Here is an 18615-nt window from a genome sequence, read left to right on the forward strand (position 1 = left end):
TTAGTTTGGGATTCTGTAGCACAGAATTAGTTATTAGCTTTGTAGCACCTTGTAGCTCTCCAGGCTGCTCTTTGGGTAGACTAGGGACCAGCAGCATCAGGAGCTTGTTAAAATATTGGATTTCAGACCCCCTCTCAGACCTGCTGAGAATCTGCATTCTAACAAGATGTGATTTGACAGCTTGTCCAAATCTACCTCCAGCCTCCCCTAGGCTTTATTTCCCTTCTATCCTTAGCTGCGTCCAGCAGGTTTCAAACTCCCAGCTCTCCTACCTGAAGATGTTGTCTGTGAGTTCCCTTTCTGGGTGTCATCGTTTCTTGATATAAAGTCATGAGCTATATTTGAAAAAAGTGAATGTATATTTACTTGCCTGGCTCTTGACATTAATGTTTTGCCTCATATCCCAAAAGACAGTAGCTATGTTTATTTCTCTCTCTACACTGTGACTGGTCAGGCTTCACATGGAGGGATCATGGGGTATCCAGCATTGTAATATAATTTCCTAAGTAATATCTTTTAAAACAAAGATGAGTGGTCTAAGAGGTGACAGTGAGGAATCAAATAGGTAAGATGACCACATTTGGAATTGTTATAGGGCAAGGGCCTGCCACAGAGCTGTGGCAGCCAGAGCAGTTCTTTCTCATTGGTCTTTGCAATCATGCCAAAAAGATTTTAGACATGTCACTCAGAGAAGCAGGCATGAGCTTATTAGAAGAGATAGAAGAGGGAAAAGGGGACACTCTCAAGGGAGATGGTGAGTCCTGTCAAAGAGGATAAGTACAATGTGCCCTTCTGCCCTCCAGTTTTATTGGGGGTCCCAGAGAAGTTTCCAGAGAGTCCCACCCAGATTTTTGACTGACAGCAAGATGATATCAGACTTACAAGACCTCACTGTGCATGACAGTTCTAGGTCACTTTGACCCATGATGACTTGTTCTAAATGAACTTGTTCTTATATATTTTATGGTTGGGGGGGGGTATCTTTATCTCCCTGAGTTCTAGAACCTGATCTGTAGTCCCCCACTCAAGGGTAACTTCTGTTCTTCTTATCATCATTTCAGACCTGCACTTCTCCTGCAGATAACAGATTATTTGCTAAGGAATGTAGCATATCCTACTGACTTAAGCTAGGCAGGCAGGGCTTCAGGTAAATTGCCGCCTTTTGTTTTTTTTAAAAGCATGTCAGAATCAGCACAGAGGACCCATTTATAAAATTATTCCCCTTCACCTCAGGCTCCTGTCACTCATATCTGTTGTCTATCAGCATGATCTTATTGGCAAGGGAAATGTTTACCTCTTTCTTGCCAGAACAGAATTCCATTTTTTAATATATTTGTACTATTTCAGAAGTTTCATTTACACAGTTTACCTTAAAACTGTATCCCTCCAAATGCATGTGTGTGTGTGTGTGTGTGTGCGCGCGTTTGATGTTATCATTGTTCTTGCTTTGGTATGTTTGTTTGTTACAAACCAAAATTTGTTCACTATCCAGGATACCCTAAATAAAAACTATGGTTTAAATTTTTTATAAGAAATATTTTGTTATGTATTAGCATAAATACTTGGGGAAATGTTGTGATTGTCAATAAAATAAATTTTTACCTCTTAGTATATAACATTTTCAAAGAGAACCTTAACGTGTATCATTAAAAAAAATTACATAAGGATTAAGGTAAAAAAAACTCTATGAAATATAATGGTTTCTGTTTTAAAAATACTTCATTTTAAAAATAAAACATTTTGTTCTTTAAGTATCATTTCCTGATTCTGTATATTCTAAACTTGAGAATCTTGCAGGACCCATCAGGTTCATATATCCAGTGGTAAACATCCCTGGAGGTCTTCTCTGTTTAGTTCAGACTGGACAATTGGCTCCACAGATATTTAGACAGAAGCTCTAGAGCACACAGATCTGAAGTCAATCTTAGCTCTACCATTTAGTCTTTGTGTGACCTCCAGCAATTAGGTTTCCTCATCCTTTAAAGGGGACGATCCATAGTTTCCTCCTATTGGGTTGTGTGAGGTTTAAATGCAATAATACATATGAAACATTTAGGGTAGTACTAGCAAGTATTGTTGTTTTGTGATATAAGACAAAAATGAATTGAGAGTGATAAATCCAAAATCTCCCCAAAACAATATTCTTTAGTCCTTTCAGCTGGAGAAATTTTTATTGTGAAATAATCGAAGGACTGGGTCCACATCTCTTGAAAAATAAATTCTAAGCAGTGTCTGTTTTGCAGGTAGAAGAGGCAGATGATTGGCTCAGGCATGGAAACCCTTGGGAGAAGGCCCGCCCTGAATTCATGCTGCCTGTACACTTCTATGGAAAAGTAGAGACCACCCCAACTGGGACCAAGTGGATTGACACTCAGGTATTCTGGCCTCCTCGCTATGAACATTTTGTGTAAGGTAGAGTGGTAAGAAGTACCCACTGTCATATGCATGTGAATTGAGAGGAGTATGTTTTGTATTGAATGATAGAATGCATTTTTATAAATAAATCTGTTATTTCTCTTAGTGCTATCCATTCATTTTGGAGACAAGGGAAGTGACACCAAGAGAGAAGAAACTTTTCCAAGGTCAATTGATTTAGCAGAGTCATTTTGCAATCAGCTTTATCAGAAATTAGTCAGTTCTGTAATATCCATTCTGCTTAGTGCTCCAGTTTTATATGAAGTAGTTGTTGAAGCCAAAGAGGAATAAATTTAAATGCCATTCCTCATCCCACTGCCATATATACATTTACTTACAATTTCTCCAAGATAAATATTTTAACACTTCAGGGTTTATTCAAAAGATTATCAAAGTTCTTATTCATTGTAAAGTCAGAAAAACAATGCAAACTATGCAGAGTGTACTGTGTTATTCTGTGACAGATCACTTCTAGAAAAGTAATGCTAGTATCAATTCAAGTGCATTTACTTGTTGGGGAAGCACTTTTTCTGTCACTAGATTCAACTATTGCTCTATCACTGAACAATGGCACCCCCAGTGGTGGTTTGTGCTTTGCCATCTTCATACTTGTTGATATAACCCCTATTAAGTACTGGACAGCCCCACCTAATCAATGGAGCATCACTTGAAATATTTGTTTAATAAGAAATGGTCTCAGGGGCTGGGGATATAGCTCATTTGGTAGAGTGCTTGCCTCGAATGCACGAGGCCTGGGTTCAATCCCCAGCATCACAAAAAAAAAAAAAAAAAGTCTCAGGCTGAAAAGATCAACCACTGACCCCCATTCTTCAAACACTCAAAGAAAATGGTAATGACCAACTAAATGGTGCTCTTATATATGAAAACTGGAAGTCAAAATCAATATTGTAATGCCAAATTTGGTTGATTTATGGATTATTTTTAAAAAATTATGATTTATTTTACTAATTCTTATAGAGATGTTTACAATTCAGAAAAATAAGCCTTTTTTAAAAAAAATATTTCCGGGCTGGGGATGTGGCTCAAGCGGTAGCGCGCTTGCCTGGCATGCGTGCGGCCCGGGTTCAATCCTCAGCACCACATACCAACAAAGATGTTGTGTCCGCCGAGAACTAGAAAATAAATGTTAAAAATTCTCTCTCTCTCTCTCTCTCTCTCTCTCTCTCTCTCTCTCTCTCTCTCTCTCACTCTCTCTTTATTTAAAAAAAATATTTCCTGTCGGAATATGAATTTATTAAGCATGTAAGATGACACATTAGGAGCTATAATAAAAAGTATAATGGTATAGATAATAAACTAATACTGTTATTTGAAGGTAAGGTCCTATTTTGTTTTTGTTTTTTTTCATTTCAGTTAAATAATAGGCCAAAATCTAAGTTGCAATTGAATATATATATATTTTATATATATCGTGAAGAGAGATGCAAACAAGTCAGTAATTAATCCACTTAAAGATTTCACATATGTATCTAATATGAAACTAGCAAGTGTGTTATGGAATTTGATGCCTAAAACTTCACCAGTGGCTTTTATCAAAATGTATGGTTCACACCTATCATGGAAGCATTCTATTTACACTATCGGTTCCACTGCTGAGACAACTTGTATTTACAAAGCACCTTCAGATATTTTCATAAGCTATCCCACAATTCAATGAGAGAGTGTGTTTCTGTGCCCATAAAAGCAAGGTTATGGAGCAAAGGTTAAACCAGGAAGCTGAGCTAGGTCATGCAAGGCTTCGTGGATGACAGCCATCATCTGATCAGCCCCATGGTGGTAGCCAGTGAGTTCAGAGAGTATGAGGCCAGACACACTCTGTGCACGCATGGGGTGGCTTCCAGGAAACTGAGCTGTTCATTTCGATCTTGTGTGTGTTTGAGTCCTCTGGGAGACCAGAGAGAATTAGAGGTACAAGTGATACATTGGAGGAATTCCTGTGATGGGTAAAGTGGGAAAGAGCGGGATGAGATGGGAAGTCTTCAGACCAAGGTGCAAGCTGTGAAAGAGAAGCAGGAGGAAGCAGGATGCTCAAGGAGAGCTCCAGGCTGCAGTGCCACTCTGAGCAACTGGCTGGGCCCATGAGGCCTGGAGTCAAAAACTGTCCATTAGAAGAGTCACAACTCTGGTGCTTCAGCCATGCTGGAGCTTCCTGGAGAAAGTGCACAGCTTCAGTGTGACCTCTTAGGGGGCAGATTCTCTCTGAAGTTGTCTGAAAGGAGATTCAAGTGGTGTACTTCAAGAGTCAGAAATACAAATCTTGTCTGAACCCAGACTCAGTCCCTCTATGTGAATGACTTTTCCTGATTGATCACAACTTGCTTTATGTTTAAAAAAAATAAAGGTCTCCTCTGAGATATTAAAATGGATGATATTTAAATAAGGGTGATATATTATTTTGAAGCCACAGTGGTCGTGAAAGCATGACTGAATATATCAGATTGATACCAGCCATAATGCTTCATTCATTCATAATTCAACAGGCAATAGTAAAAAGGTGTGTGTTTAGGTTTCAACTCTGCCACTGATTGTGACCTTGGGTAAGTAGTTTCTCTCTCAGCTTTAGTCTCCTTGTGTCCAAAATGAGTGGGTTGCACCAAATGATGTCTAGCCTTCTCCAATTCAATTATCCTGTCATTCTCCTTCCAGAGCTTGACTCTGACAAGGCAGGGTTTGGACATGAATCATGACATGAGTCATTTCTCACATAAATTTTAAATGCATTGTGAAAAATGGTTCATTTTCCTATACTCTATTTCAATGACTGTCACAAAGATTGAGTGAGATTTTTCCAAAGCTCTCATCTTAGACCCAACTCAGCTAATTATCACCTGACTTGGCAGATTGCTGTAGGAACCACTAAAATAACTCTTCTATATGTAACTTTAAAAATGCATTTTAAATATCATATGTAATGTTTCATGAAATGCCTGTTCCACTGATTTTCACCATGTTTGCAATCGGGTCAATGAGTTACCTGCACAAAACTTATCCTAATTGTTTACCTTTGGATAGGTACAGATTCATCTTTGACACTCTGCTTGCATGTTTATTATTATTGAGCAGCAGCTTGATCAGGAATATGAAAGATACGCCTTTTCTAATACTAATACCACAGTTAGCATTCTCCTACTTATGTATCTGGGCAAGGGCACATGGAATATCAACACAGAAATGCTATAAAGAACCATCCACCTGGTTGTTCCAGTTGGGGGAGGAATCATATGATCTCTACTACCCCATCCAGCCCTGGGACCCTCTTCTTGGTTTATACCTTACACAGTTTGAATTAATATAGGGCCAGGAATAGAATTCCATTGCAATCTCTCAGCCCATTGTTAACCCATATATGAGAAACAATAAGCAGCTGCATCTATTCATTTCCCCAGGTGGTCCTGGCCCTGCCTTATGACACCCCTGTGCCTGGGTATATGAATAACACTGTCAACACCATGCGCCTCTGGTCTGCCCGAGCACCAAATGACTTCAACCTCAGAGACTGTGAGTACGGTTTCTGTTTAATCTTTTTGGTTGCTAGTCAGAACCAAATTGAGCTTGAGTTTCTGATCTCAAGTCTTCAGTGACTAAGCAAAAGTTTTATGGAGAGAGTAGGGAGGGAAGTTTTTAAAGCAATCCTTCAGTCTGGCCCTCAGACCTCATGTGAAGCCCAGAATGAAGGGTTTCTGAGATCCTTTTGGATTTGGGGGCATCTAAGGAATCACACATGGCATGACATTAAGTGAGATCAAGGCTGGCTTGTCTATTTACTGTTCTTCTGACATTCCCCTCAGTTAATGTTGGAGACTACATTCAAGCTGTGCTGGACCGAAATTTGGCTGAGAACATCTCCCGGGTGCTCTACCCCAATGATAATGTGAGTGATCCTGTGGCAACCAAAGAGCCTATTCAGTAACCCTATAAAATACATATGTAATGTTGGTTTTCTTTACATACAGAATAGGCTTCATGTCTCTTCCTGAAATGCCTAACTTTCCCCTCCTATACAAGTAAGGAAAACAAATTCGTACAATTCATAAAAACAGAATACGTATTTTGTCCTTGATTAATGACCCCTTCTCTAATTGAGGAGTTTTGTGGACATATTTCAAAATAGAACCTGAATATTAAAAAAAAATGGTGACTCACTGGTGAAGCACTACTCTCTTTCCAGACAGAAAATTTATCTGCAAAGTTAAAAATCCTGAAGATATCCTGCCTGGCCTCTTCCCTCATTGACGAGGCTCTTCCTAACCTTCTTTCCCCCAACTTGGTGTGGTCATGGTCCTGGGAACAGACTCATGAACAAACACGTGCTTCTTTTGGCACTTACTCATGTCTTTAAACTTTTTCTTACAAGTGATTATTCCAACTTTATTTTAAAAATAACTTAGTTTAAAAAAAAAACGTGGAACTAGATCTCAGATGACTGCTATAAATTCTTAGTTGGTTCAAACATATGTAACTTGAATTTCTCGATAAGAAAAATCATTTTCTTGAAGCTATAACAATTCTTTCTTAACATAATCTTGGATGCAATCAAATTAGCACTCTGCTTTGCATACATGGTAGCAAGCAGGGTTCTTGGGGACATAGATGTAAAACCTACTTAGACCGGATAGCTTCTGGTGATAAACCACAGTCTCTAAGAAGGGAGGAAGATTGTATGGATTTGCTGGAGTGGTTCTCAGGAACCTACTCATGTATGTTATTTTTCCTTTGGGGAAAATGCTGCAATTTCAATACATTTCAGGTAAATCTCTAATACAGAAAAGGTTGCTCTGTTTCACAAACTAAGAATGCTTCCAAGCACAGGACCATACTACCTCCCAAACCCAGGCCTGCAAAACTGTGCAACCAAAAAGGGCTTCAAATCTCTCCTCCTGGGGCTGGGGATGTGGCTCAAGCGGTGGTGCGCTCACCTGGCATGCGTGCAGCCCGGGTTCAATCCTCAGCACCACATACAAACAAAGATGCTGTGTCCGCTGATAACTAAAAAATAAAATATTAAAAAAATTCTCTCTCTCTCTCTCTCTCTCTCTTAAAAAAAATCCCTCCTCCTTCTGCAAATAAGGACCAAACCTGGCTTCATCTGGAAATAGTCATCTGCAGTAATTGACAACATATACTAAGTTAATGTGTGGTAAAAAGTTGACTTGATGGGTAAAATGTTGACTTGATGGGTAAAAGGAGCTCTCAGGATTGTGTTTTGTTTTGTTTTTCAGAATGAATTGATAAAATCATTTTTGACCTTTAACACAAGAACAAATTCATTCCCTCTCCTCAACCTGGCAGTACCCCTAGTCCATTCTTGAGTCTCTCTTCCAGAGTGAGTGCGCCCATCCTCATTCTGCCAGTAGTGAGATATTTGTCCCCAGCTTGAAGTCCTTTAAAGGCTTCTGATCAGGTACAAGGGATGTTTAGAGTCTTAGGTATGCAGCCCAAGTTCTTCACTGGGGTGACTGCCAGTCCTGTGACTCCTGACAGTGAGGCTCAGCTGTCCAGGGCTGTTTGCTCTCTTCTTTTCCACCTCGGTGGTATGCACTGGTTTCCTCTGCCTGCAGGGAATGCTCTGACCCTCTGTGTTCATCTGACAAATTCCTACTCATCTTTCAGAGCTCAGATGAAGAATTACCAGATTACCCACATTCTCAAAGTACCATTCATACATCTTAATGTAAATTTTTTAAAAATTGTCATGTTGTATTTCATTACAGTTTTCACTATGATATATACCATTAGAAAAGAAATAAATGTGAGTGACATAAAAACATACCAAGAATAAAGTAAAAAAAATCCTAATTCTACTACCTGTAAATTCCCATTTCTCTTAATGACTTTTAATTTTTGTCAAAGTTACACATAGTTTAAGGAGAACCGTTCTATGAAGCTTATTATAAAAACACAGTCTCCCATTTCTCACTCCCCAGAAGCAATATATCCCTTTGCTTTTAGTTGATTTTTTTCAGGTTCTTACCTCCATATTTCTGAAGAACAGAGTTATTTCTACTTCGTGATTTTTTTCCCCCATTTTTATAAATGTTTGTCAACTCCCTCCTTGGAAGGATGAGAACAGACCTCACATTCTCACATACACACTTCCACCACACAAACACATAGTTCCCATCCTGGTTCTCTCTACACAAGTCCATATAATTTCCATGCACTCCTTAGAGTTCACACTATTCTAACTCTGTAAATGCAGCCAGCAGCTATCTGTGCATAGAACTGTTCTCATATAATGATTGCCTTTCCTTTAAAGGTTTCATTTGATGTTGTTGTTGTTGTTGTAAATAATTTTGCTTTGTTTGCTTGCCTGGTTTTCTAAGTACTTTTCTTTAATTCACTGTATACCCCACCCCAGTTTTTTAAATTTCAATATATCCAAACATGGTAGGTATTCCACTACCCAGTCTTTTGAACAATATCTTCTGGATCTCTCTAGGATGGCTGCTCCCTGGGTTGCAATTCCACTGTTGTCTTGGGATCCTTCTCTATCATTATGAGCACTGTGTAATCACCTGTTATCTAAGGTTTTTATTTCCTGTATGTCCTGTCTTTCTCTTTCTTGTTGTTGTTGTTGTTGTTGTTGTTTGTTTGTTGTTTGTTTTGTTGTTGTTGTTTTATTGGTACTCATATGCTCCCAGCACCTCCTGGGGAAGGCATGGACGAAGTCAATTTTTTTGAGATCTTGAATATCAGAATACATCTTCACTCGGCCCTCACATTCACAACTTGCCTGGATACCAAATCACTCTCAGGGTTTTATGTTTGTTTATTTATTTTTTTTAATTTCCTTCCAGTTTTCCTTTTGGCTGAGCAGTACAATGTATTTCTGATCAGATTAATTAACATTAATAATTAATATCTTGGCTGTCTGTGTTCTGAAGTTTGGTAGAGAGAAGGCTGAGAGTCTCAGAACTCAGTACATAAACTTGACCCCCCTTTCCACATTGTCAGTATGAGATGGCTAAGACCCCTGCCTTCAATGGTACCTGTTGCCCCAGTTCAGAGATCCCTGTCTTACCACCTCCAGAGATTACAAATACAACTTCTGCCTGAGCTGGGAAAGGAAGTTGCTTAACTGCAGGAATGGGAGATGTGATCTGAGGCCAGCTGTTCCTTAAACTTTCAACTAACCTTTACCCCCAACTTCACTCCTACTTTCAAAGACACTTGATGCTGCCAATTCCTGGGCTTTGGGGAGGGCTCTGGTGTATCGAATGAGTTGTTTTATGACTCTTCCACTACCAGGTCAGAATTGGGCTGTCTTGGGTCTTTGTCTCAATTACCATTCAACTGTCTTTCAACTTCTAAAACATCTTTGCTGTTGTTTCTCACAGGCTCTTTATCCTTTGTCTGAATACCTTTGTTAATTTCCTTTGCTGAGTTTCAGGGAAGAGCAAAGGCTAATGCTAACATGCTCAACCTGCCATCTTTAACCAGCTGTCCAGAGGGTTTGACCTTGACATGCCCTTGGGGGGGGGGAGACTCTGATCACATTTTAGCCAAACCTACAATGTGAACCACTTTCATTCAGTCTCTCTGGCTTGAAGTTTTTTGAAGGGAAGGAGCTAAGACTGAAGCAGGAGTATTTTGTGGTGGCGGCAACCCTGCAAGATGTCATCCGACGCTTCAAAGCCTCCAAGTTTGGCTCCACTGACAGTGCAGGAACTGTTTTTGATGCCTTTCCAGATCAGGCAAGTATTCAGTATGTGGGTGCAAACAGGGTCAGCTAGGGACCAGGATTTCCAGCAGATTTGCTCTTCTCTCTCAGTGCTAAAAAAGTTGGGTGGGAATAAGACGCTTCTGGTGTTTCCTAGGAGTTGGGCATTTTGTTTCAGTGCTTTCCCCAGATGTGTGAGGACAAGGCAGCCAGACCCTGGGCCCTCAGCCACCTTCACCTTGATGTCTTTTCCCCACCCAGGTGGCCATCCAACTGAATGACACTCACCCTGCACTTGCCATTCCTGAGCTGATGAGGATTTTTGTGGATATTGAAAAATTGCCCTGGTCTAAGGTCTGCATAGCTTGGCTTTTTTTCTCCCTTTATTAACCAGAATATCTGTGGTTGAAGGACTACCAAAAAAGCTCTTTTTTCAGTTTTTCAGAATAAGTTCCTATTGCTAACTTCTGATGGTTAGAGTACATTTTGCCCTGATGCGAACCTGACCCCATCCTGAGAATAAGACTAGAAAATCAACCCATGCCTCGTGGGAGGCAGAGAAGTAGCTGTATTAAGGATTATGTTGTGTTTGGCACATTTGTATCTAAGAGGATTTGAAATTAAATTCTCTAACCTCAGAAGACAGCTAATTGAAAGTATCCCCATAGCTTTGGAAGTCCGCATTTTAAACATACTTGGTGTCTCCTGAAAGTGTTCCTGTAGTTTTTACTCTTCAACCTTTGTGCATTTAATTTAAAAAGACAAAAAAAAAAAAACAGTAGTGAAGATTTATCAGAAGGTTATATTCAGTTCTATTACAGTTTTATATAAAATTTTTTCCCCTCCCAAAAAATCATGCACCCATTATCTGGACCATTCAGGAACCTAGTGGAATCATGTGGGTCTGACAGCACACACTCAGAGCTGTCCTATTGCAGGCAGGAGGGAGCTGAGGAGGGCTTGGCCCTGAGAGGTAGGTGTACTCCCTGCAGAGCAGACAAAGCAGCTGACCCTTCCCTCCCCACAGGCATGGGAGATCACTCAGAAGACCTTTGCCTACACCAACCACACTGTGCTCCCAGAAGCCCTGGAGCGCTGGCCAGTGGAGCTGGTAGAGAGGTTGCTTCCTCGACATTTGCAAATCATTTATGAGATAAATCAGAAGCACTTGGATGTAAGTCATTTCCAGAGATTCTAACCCCTTATCAGAATGGAGTCTTAAGATGTTAAGGGTGGCTACAATGTTTCCCTTTCCCAAACTTGAAGTATAAACACCTTTCAATCATTAATACATCAAAAGTACTCAAGTCTGAGTGGGGCTGTGTTTAAAACATCTTGAAAGGGCTAGAATGGAGGGAAGGGTGGCACCTCCCTAGCGCTATCTCAGCTCCTCTCTGTGGGAATGAAGTTTTATATTCACTGCATCAAAGATTTTGCTTGGGAAGTCAGTAACAGTCCACTGTTGCTTACACCTGAGTGATCAGCATGGTCTTTCTCTTCCTTTGTCTAGAGAATCGTGGCCTTGTTTCCTAAAGATATGGACCGTCTGAGAAGGATGTCCCTGATAGAAGAGGAAGGAGGCAAAAGGATCAACATGGCCCATCTCTGCATTGTGGGCTGCCATGCTGTGAATGGTGTGGCTAAGATCCACTCAGACATCGTGAAGACAAAAGTGTGAGCCTCCGTTGCCATGGCAGCAGGTCTAATATGGACCGTTCATGGAATGATGCTAATAAATGCAAGATTGTATTTCCAGATGAGGAAAGGCCCTCTTAAAATATTTAAGAGTACTTTCTTTTATTCAAAGAACACTTCTCTTTAAAGAGGAAAATATGAAAAGTAAAAAAAAAAAAATGCCTTCCTCTTCTTCCTAAATCTAGACTTAGGAGCCAAAAAACAAAAACAACAAAAAAGTATCCTGTTATATATGTCAATGCCAGGAAGTCAGATGGAGGTGACTAGATTTGGAACTTTTCTTGTAATTGTTTTGAATTGCAAATGAGTTTCTATTTAGGATGACAGCGATAACTGCTGCTAGCCCCTCCCTTCACCTTTATGTAATCTTTCTAAGCCTACACTTAGATTCTTGAATATGATTCTGAGCTTTATGCAGCATGCAAGACTCTGCTGTTGCAGCCAAACTCAGTGAACTGTCTCTTCCATCTCCAGATTCAAGGACTTCAGTGATCTAGAACCAGACAAGTTTCAGAATAAAACCAATGGGATCACTCCAAGGCGCTGGCTCTTACTCTGCAACCCAGGACTGGCAGACCTAATTGCAGAGGTAATGGGAAGAGCTGACAGGAGGTCTGGCTGGAAAGTGAGAGGCATATGCGTGCACTTAACTTCACAAACGCAGTCTGCAGCAGGGCTGGCTTCAGCAGCACACCCTGCCAACTGTGTAGCTAATCATGACTAAAAGCCTGACACACAGATGGAAAATGGTATCCGTATTAGTAAGAGAGAATAACAAAGAGCATGTAAATAACTAGCAGAACCTAGGTTCTTGGTCACCCCTTTAAGTAGATTTCCTATTTTTAACACTTCAATAGCACTGTGACTAATATAAGATACTAGAAAAAGTGTTCTTCCCATGGAGAATTTCTAGCCTTCTCAATGAGTGAGACCATTCTATGAACTGTGTGGTCCAGGAACTATACTCTTACAATAAGAGAGGCCCTCACCCCATACTGACAGAGCTGCTCATTTGGGCTTGATTACCATCCCTGAATAAAAATCACATCTTCCTTTACACTGAAAGAAAATTGGGGAAGACTATGTGAAAGACTTGAGCCAGCTGACGAAGCTACATGGTTTCCTGGGCGATGATGTCTTCCTCCGGGAAATCGCCAACGTGAAGCAGGTAAGGTTCCAGGTGGGCTCACTGCCCTGGAGCTGCCTTCAAGGGTGTACACTGCAGTGTTTAAAAAATAGACACCCAAACCTTCTAAGTCAGAAGGGCTCTGCCCCATGCACTGTCTCAACAGGAGAATAAGCTGAAGTTCTCTCAGTTCCTGGAGAAGGAGTACAAAGTGAAGATCAACCCATCCTCCATGTTTGATGTCCAGGTGAAGAGGATTCATGAATACAAGCGGCAGCTCTTGAACTGCTTGCATGTGATCACCATGTACAACCGTGAGTCTGCCCTTTAGCTACCAAGGAATCCCATGGAGGTGGAAGCAACAGTCTGGGGGTAGTTCCCACCACCTCTGCAAGTAGCTCTCTTCCCATTCCACTCCCTTCTCCATCTTTTTCAGGCATTAAAAAAGACCCTAAGAAGTTATTTGTGCCAAGGACAGTTATAATTGGTGGCAAAGTAAGCTGACTGCATTCCTTGGGGACCTGAGGGTTCTTATCTCTTGCCATTTCTCCACTTCACCAGTTATGCCTCCTGTCAATGCCTTTGCCATTCTTCCCTAAGGCTGCTCCAGGATATCACATGGCCAAAATGATCATAAAGCTGATCACTTCAGTGGCCGAGGTGGTGAACAATGACCCCATGGTTGGAAGCAAGTTGAAAGTCATCTTCTTGGAGAACTATAGAGTGTCTCTTGCTGAAAAAGGTACTGCCTTCATTGCAAACCATGGGGGTGGGACAAATTGGAGGGATTGCAAGTGCCGGAAATGGGGTAGCTGACCTCTCAGGGAGCTAGTAATTTAGGATACAAGGTGTCACTCATAGGAAAAATAAGGCAGGAGCTATTAAGGTGACCCAAGTAACAATAAGTCTGATGTCTCCAGGGTCAGTATCACAGGATTACATATGCAAATGAATTTTCCTTCCAGCTGGGGAGAGCTAGGTGTAGGTGGAGACTGCCATGGCACAGAGGGTGCTGTACAAATGGAGTTTTGAAAAGTTTATCAGTTCCCAGTCCCAGTTTTGCAAGAGAACACAAACTATCCAATTTTCAGATATTCCTCTGGCCACTGCTTGGGAAGAAGGGCTGTCACGTATTCAAGTCACAACAAGGAGAGCAGACATCAGGCTGCCAAAGCACGAGGTTCAGATGTGCTTCAGATGGGCACTGTAAGATCAAACACAGTGTTCCCACATGGGGACAGGATGGCAGGAAGCCACTGTCCCTTTTTCTGCCTCTGGGACCTTTGCTTATTTGCATTACATTGCTGGCAAAGCACCAACCACACACAAATGCCAGCTGTGTATTACTTGCCAGATTAAAAAGACAGAAAGGCAGCTCTTTCTTTTTGTTTTGTTTTGGGGTACCTTGAGATAATTGCTTAAGGCTCTGTGCCTAAAGAGAAAAGAGCTAGGTTCCTAGGTTTGCACATAAATATAAATTGAATCCACAAATAATCTCACAGTAAAGCAGAGAATTGCCCTGACCTTTGTGGTAAGGGGAGGTATGGGGGATTCAGGCAGCTCTAATTTGTGTATATATAAGGCTGAGAAACAGAGGCTTAGTGTCTAACCACAAGCACACCTCAGTTGCAAGTGGCTGATTTCTCTGCTGTGAGAGGGGGAGGAGGGAGGTGAGAAATAGAAAGAGATCAGCAATCCAACCTGAGCTTGCAAAAGAGGAGTCTAGAGACCTCTCTGCATTTTATGGACTAAGAAAGAGAGGTTTCAATATATTTAATAAAGCAGAAGAAATAAAAATAAAACTAGAACAAATATTAGAAAGGAGAAAGAGGACAAGAGAAATGTAATGTCAACATTTAAAACTCAAAAGTCTATAGATACTGGGCTGCGGATGTGGCTCAAGTGGTAGCGTGCTCGCCTAGCATGCGTGAGGCACTGGGTTCGATTCTCAGCACCCCATAAAAATAACATAAAGATATTGTGTCCACCTAAAACTAAAAAATAAATATTAAAAAAAGTCTATAGATACTCTTCAAACTTTATAAACCAAGAAATAGTATTATAAGCACATAGTTATATAACACATCACAAATGGACAAAGTGCATGTATGAATATGTGACAATGAATGCCACTATTATGGATAATTATGATGCAGCAATAAAAAACTAAGGACAAAGTAGACAAATGTGGTTGCCTGCATCAAGGAGAAAGAGCAACTCTGTCCTTGTACCCCACTCTGAATGCTTATCCTATTTAGCATATATTAATCATCAAAACAGGACAGCTAGATAAATACTCAGTTACAAAATCTAGAGAGAGAATCACTGATACTACTGTGTCTCCCTTACAGTCATTCCAGCCACAGATCTGTCAGAGCAGATCTCCACTGCAGGCACTGAAGCCTCGGGGACAGGCAACATGAAGTTCATGCTGAATGGCGCCCTGACCATTGGAACTATGGATGGGGCCAACGTGGAAATGGCAGAGGAAGCCGGAGAAGAGAACCTGTTTATCTTCGGCATGAGGATAGATGATGTGGCTGCTCTGGACAAGAAAGGGTGAGAGAGCAGCTCCTGTTTGTTGGGCAGGTGATGCCCAGGAGGGTGTGTGATCTCAGAGGGCTTCCTGCCTGTACACATAGCCCACTGAGGCGGGGTCCCGTGTGTTGAGGCAACAGAACATCTCCCCTGAGGAGTCGGGAGAGCCTCCTGGGCCACAGATCAGTCTAAAATCCAGAAGATAAAAATAAAGGAAGCTTAGGCCCAGGTACGTGAAGAAGTCTCTGTTTGTTACCAGCCATTGCAGCCTCAGTGAGCTATTTGGTTCTCTATATCTGTGATTTTTAACTTTTTAATTTTTTTTTCTTTTTAGTTATACATGACAGTAGAATGTATTTTGACATGCACCCATTCTTGTGGTTGTAGATGATGTGGAGTGACACTGGTCGTGTATTCACATAGAAACATAGAAAAGTTATGTCGTATGATTCATTCTACTGTCTTTCCCATTCCCATTCCCCCTCTGTTCCTCTAGCTCCCCCTTGTCTAATCCAGTGAACCTCCACTGCCCCCCACCCCTCCCTCCTCTGCCTATTGTGAATCAGCAGCTTCATATCAGAGGGAACATTGGCCTTTGGTTTCAGGGATTTGGCTTGTTTTGCTTAGCATGATAGTCTCCAGTTCCATCTATTTGCCTGCAAATGCCATCATTTCATTCATCTTCATGGCTGAGTAATATTCTGTTGTGTATATGTACCATGTTTTCTTTATCCATTCATCTGTTGAAGGACACCTAGGTTGGTTACATAGCTTAGCTATTGTGAATTAAGCTGCTACAAACATTGACATGGCTGCATCAGTGTAGTATGCTGATTTTAAGTCCTTTGAGTAAAAACCAAGGAATGGGATAGCTGGGTCAAATGGTGGTTCCATTCCAAGTTTTCTAAGGAATCTCCATGCTGCTTTCCAGATTGGTTGCACCAATTTGCAGTCCCACCAGCAAGGTATGAGTGTGCCCTACATCCTCACCAATACTTACTGTTGTTTGTATTCTTGAAAGCTGCCATTCTGACTGGCATGAGATGGAATCTTAAGAGTAGTTTTGATTTACATTTCTCTAATTACTAGAGATGTTGAACATCTTTTCAAATATTTCTTGATTGATTGTATATCTTCTTCTGAGAAGTGTCTCTTCAGCTCTTTAGCCCATTTATGGATTGGGGTTTTTTTTATGTTAAGTTTTTTGAGTTATTTATATACCATAGAGACTACTGTTATATCTGATGTGTGTGTGGTAAAAATTTGCCCCCAAAATGTAGGATCTCTGTTCACCTCTTGTTACTAGTATTCTTGGTAAATGCCATCCAGACTGGAGTGAGATGGAATCTCAGTGTAGTTTTAAGTTGCATTGTGATTTTTAACATTAATCAAAGGTTAACCGTATCTAGTTGTAATTTTTTAACTAAAATTTAAATCACTATCTAGTACTTCCCTAAGATCTCAAAGAGATGAACCAAAACATGGTAGAGGATAGGAATAAACAGAAGTACTCAGGAATATTTGTTGTCACTTACTACCTAACTGTGTTTTTCAACCTGAGCTCAAGCAAGAAATGAAGAGCAATGTCCAAAGGAGCTCTATGGGTCACAAAATTTGGAGGGTATTGAATATATTTCCTGACTTAGAAGTAAATTTCACTCAGTAGCAACAAATTTGAAGAATCGGTGGATCCAAAGAGCAACTGGTTCCTGTAAGACAAGGCTTGTTTAGAGTCATAAAGTCTGCTTTGAAATGAACCTTGCCACATTCTAGCAGATAAGACTATTGCTGTGTGATTAGAGTTTTCAGTATCTACTGTTCTTAGTGTCTTTGGTTACAGGATTGAATCAAATTTAGAAGGGAAAAAACCTTCAGAATCTAGAAAAGAAATTATTTGTACTCATGTTGAAATCTATGATGACTTCTGTAAATACTAGTATATCTGAATGCATTTTTAATTAAAACTTTTATTGGAATGCATTAATCAGAATGGTGGATTTCAAATATGCCACATTTAATGCATTTTTATAGCTACTGCAGTGTCGACTGTGTGGTTAACCGCACACAGTAACAGTCTTTTTGTCATCACCACCCATCCTTCCCCCACAGATACGAGGCAAAGGAATACTACGAGGCACTTCCAGAGCTTCAGCTGGCCATCGATCAAATTGATAATGGGTTCTTTTCTCCTAAGCAACCCGACCTCTTCAAAGATATCGTCAATATGCTGTTTTATCATGACAGGTGAGTTCCTATAAGAAGATGGTGCGATTTAGGCTGTGAAATGGGAAGAGAACTTCTTTAACTACAGCCCATTCGTATAGATCAGCTTAGGTCTATGATCTGATCAGCTAACTAAGCTTGGGGGTGGGAGGATGGGAAGAGTCTTCACCAATGGTGCTACTAAGATTTAAGAATAAGACCCTCAAACCTGGCATACTTTTTCGTCTTCCACTGACTATATCATACATATTTTCATATATTTAAATGTGGGAAGAACCATAAAAATGTTGAGGGCTGGCAAACATTCTTATGAACAGGTAAACCAGCCACGCCTGACATTAAGCAAAAGAGAATTTTAAGTAGAATCTTAGCTTGCATCTGTTAATGAATCCTTCTGTTGTTTTGTTTTTTCCTTCTAACCCCGCCCCCTCTGAAAAAAAAAACAGATTTAAAGTCTTTGCAGACTATGAAGCCTATGTCAAATGTCAAGAAAAAGTCAGTCAGCTGTACATGGTGAGTAAATTTTGTGGAGATTTGTGAAAGAACCCAGTTTAGTATGATTAAACTTTTTGTTTCAGTAAATCTAAATATCAGGGCCCCCCTAATCAATCACAAATAGGTGGGGTTTGGGGTATGCCTCAGTGGTAGAGTATATGCCTAACATATATAAGGAAGGCCTTGGGTTTGATCCCCAGCACCACAAGAGAAAAATGAAATGAGGTAACTATTCAGATTGTTCAGATCAAAACTTGACTTTTCATAAGTTTAGGCAGAGGTTGGGATTCAAGATTTCAGTAATAATTGTAAAATTTTTTAATACCCAAGTAAAAATCACATTTATTGAGCATATAGCAGCAGGTAGCAGGCACATTCTAGAAGTTCAGGGTATAAATCCTTAGAAAGACACTTGGGGTCTTCATGACAAGCACCATGCTTG

General features: G+C 40.4%; 1 protein-coding gene across 1 annotated transcript in view; it reads left to right on the top strand.

The window, feature by feature from the left end:
- The window catches only part of Pygl (glycogen phosphorylase L), a 35906-nt gene that overhangs the window by 14796 nt on the left and 2495 nt on the right, over positions 1 to 18615 (top strand). Inside the window, exons 5-19 of the mRNA XM_005322860.5 lie at positions 2244 to 2375; positions 5823 to 5934; positions 6225 to 6307; positions 9987 to 10130; positions 10358 to 10450; positions 11124 to 11270; positions 11607 to 11770; positions 12266 to 12380; positions 12858 to 12959; positions 13084 to 13231; positions 13354 to 13412; positions 13518 to 13659; positions 15269 to 15476; positions 17565 to 17699; positions 18125 to 18191. Of these exons, the coding sequence (XP_005322917.1) occupies positions 2244 to 2375; positions 5823 to 5934; positions 6225 to 6307; positions 9987 to 10130; positions 10358 to 10450; positions 11124 to 11270; positions 11607 to 11770; positions 12266 to 12380; positions 12858 to 12959; positions 13084 to 13231; positions 13354 to 13412; positions 13518 to 13659; positions 15269 to 15476; positions 17565 to 17699; positions 18125 to 18191 (1851 nt within the window). The remainder of the gene's footprint in view (positions 1 to 2243; positions 2376 to 5822; positions 5935 to 6224; positions 6308 to 9986; positions 10131 to 10357; positions 10451 to 11123; positions 11271 to 11606; positions 11771 to 12265; positions 12381 to 12857; positions 12960 to 13083; positions 13232 to 13353; positions 13413 to 13517; positions 13660 to 15268; positions 15477 to 17564; positions 17700 to 18124; positions 18192 to 18615) is intronic.

This window comes from Ictidomys tridecemlineatus, chromosome 5 (genome assembly GCF_052094955.1).
Source record: "Ictidomys tridecemlineatus isolate mIctTri1 chromosome 5, mIctTri1.hap1, whole genome shotgun sequence".
Classification (NCBI taxonomy): Eukaryota; Metazoa; Chordata; class Mammalia; order Rodentia; family Sciuridae; genus Ictidomys; species Ictidomys tridecemlineatus.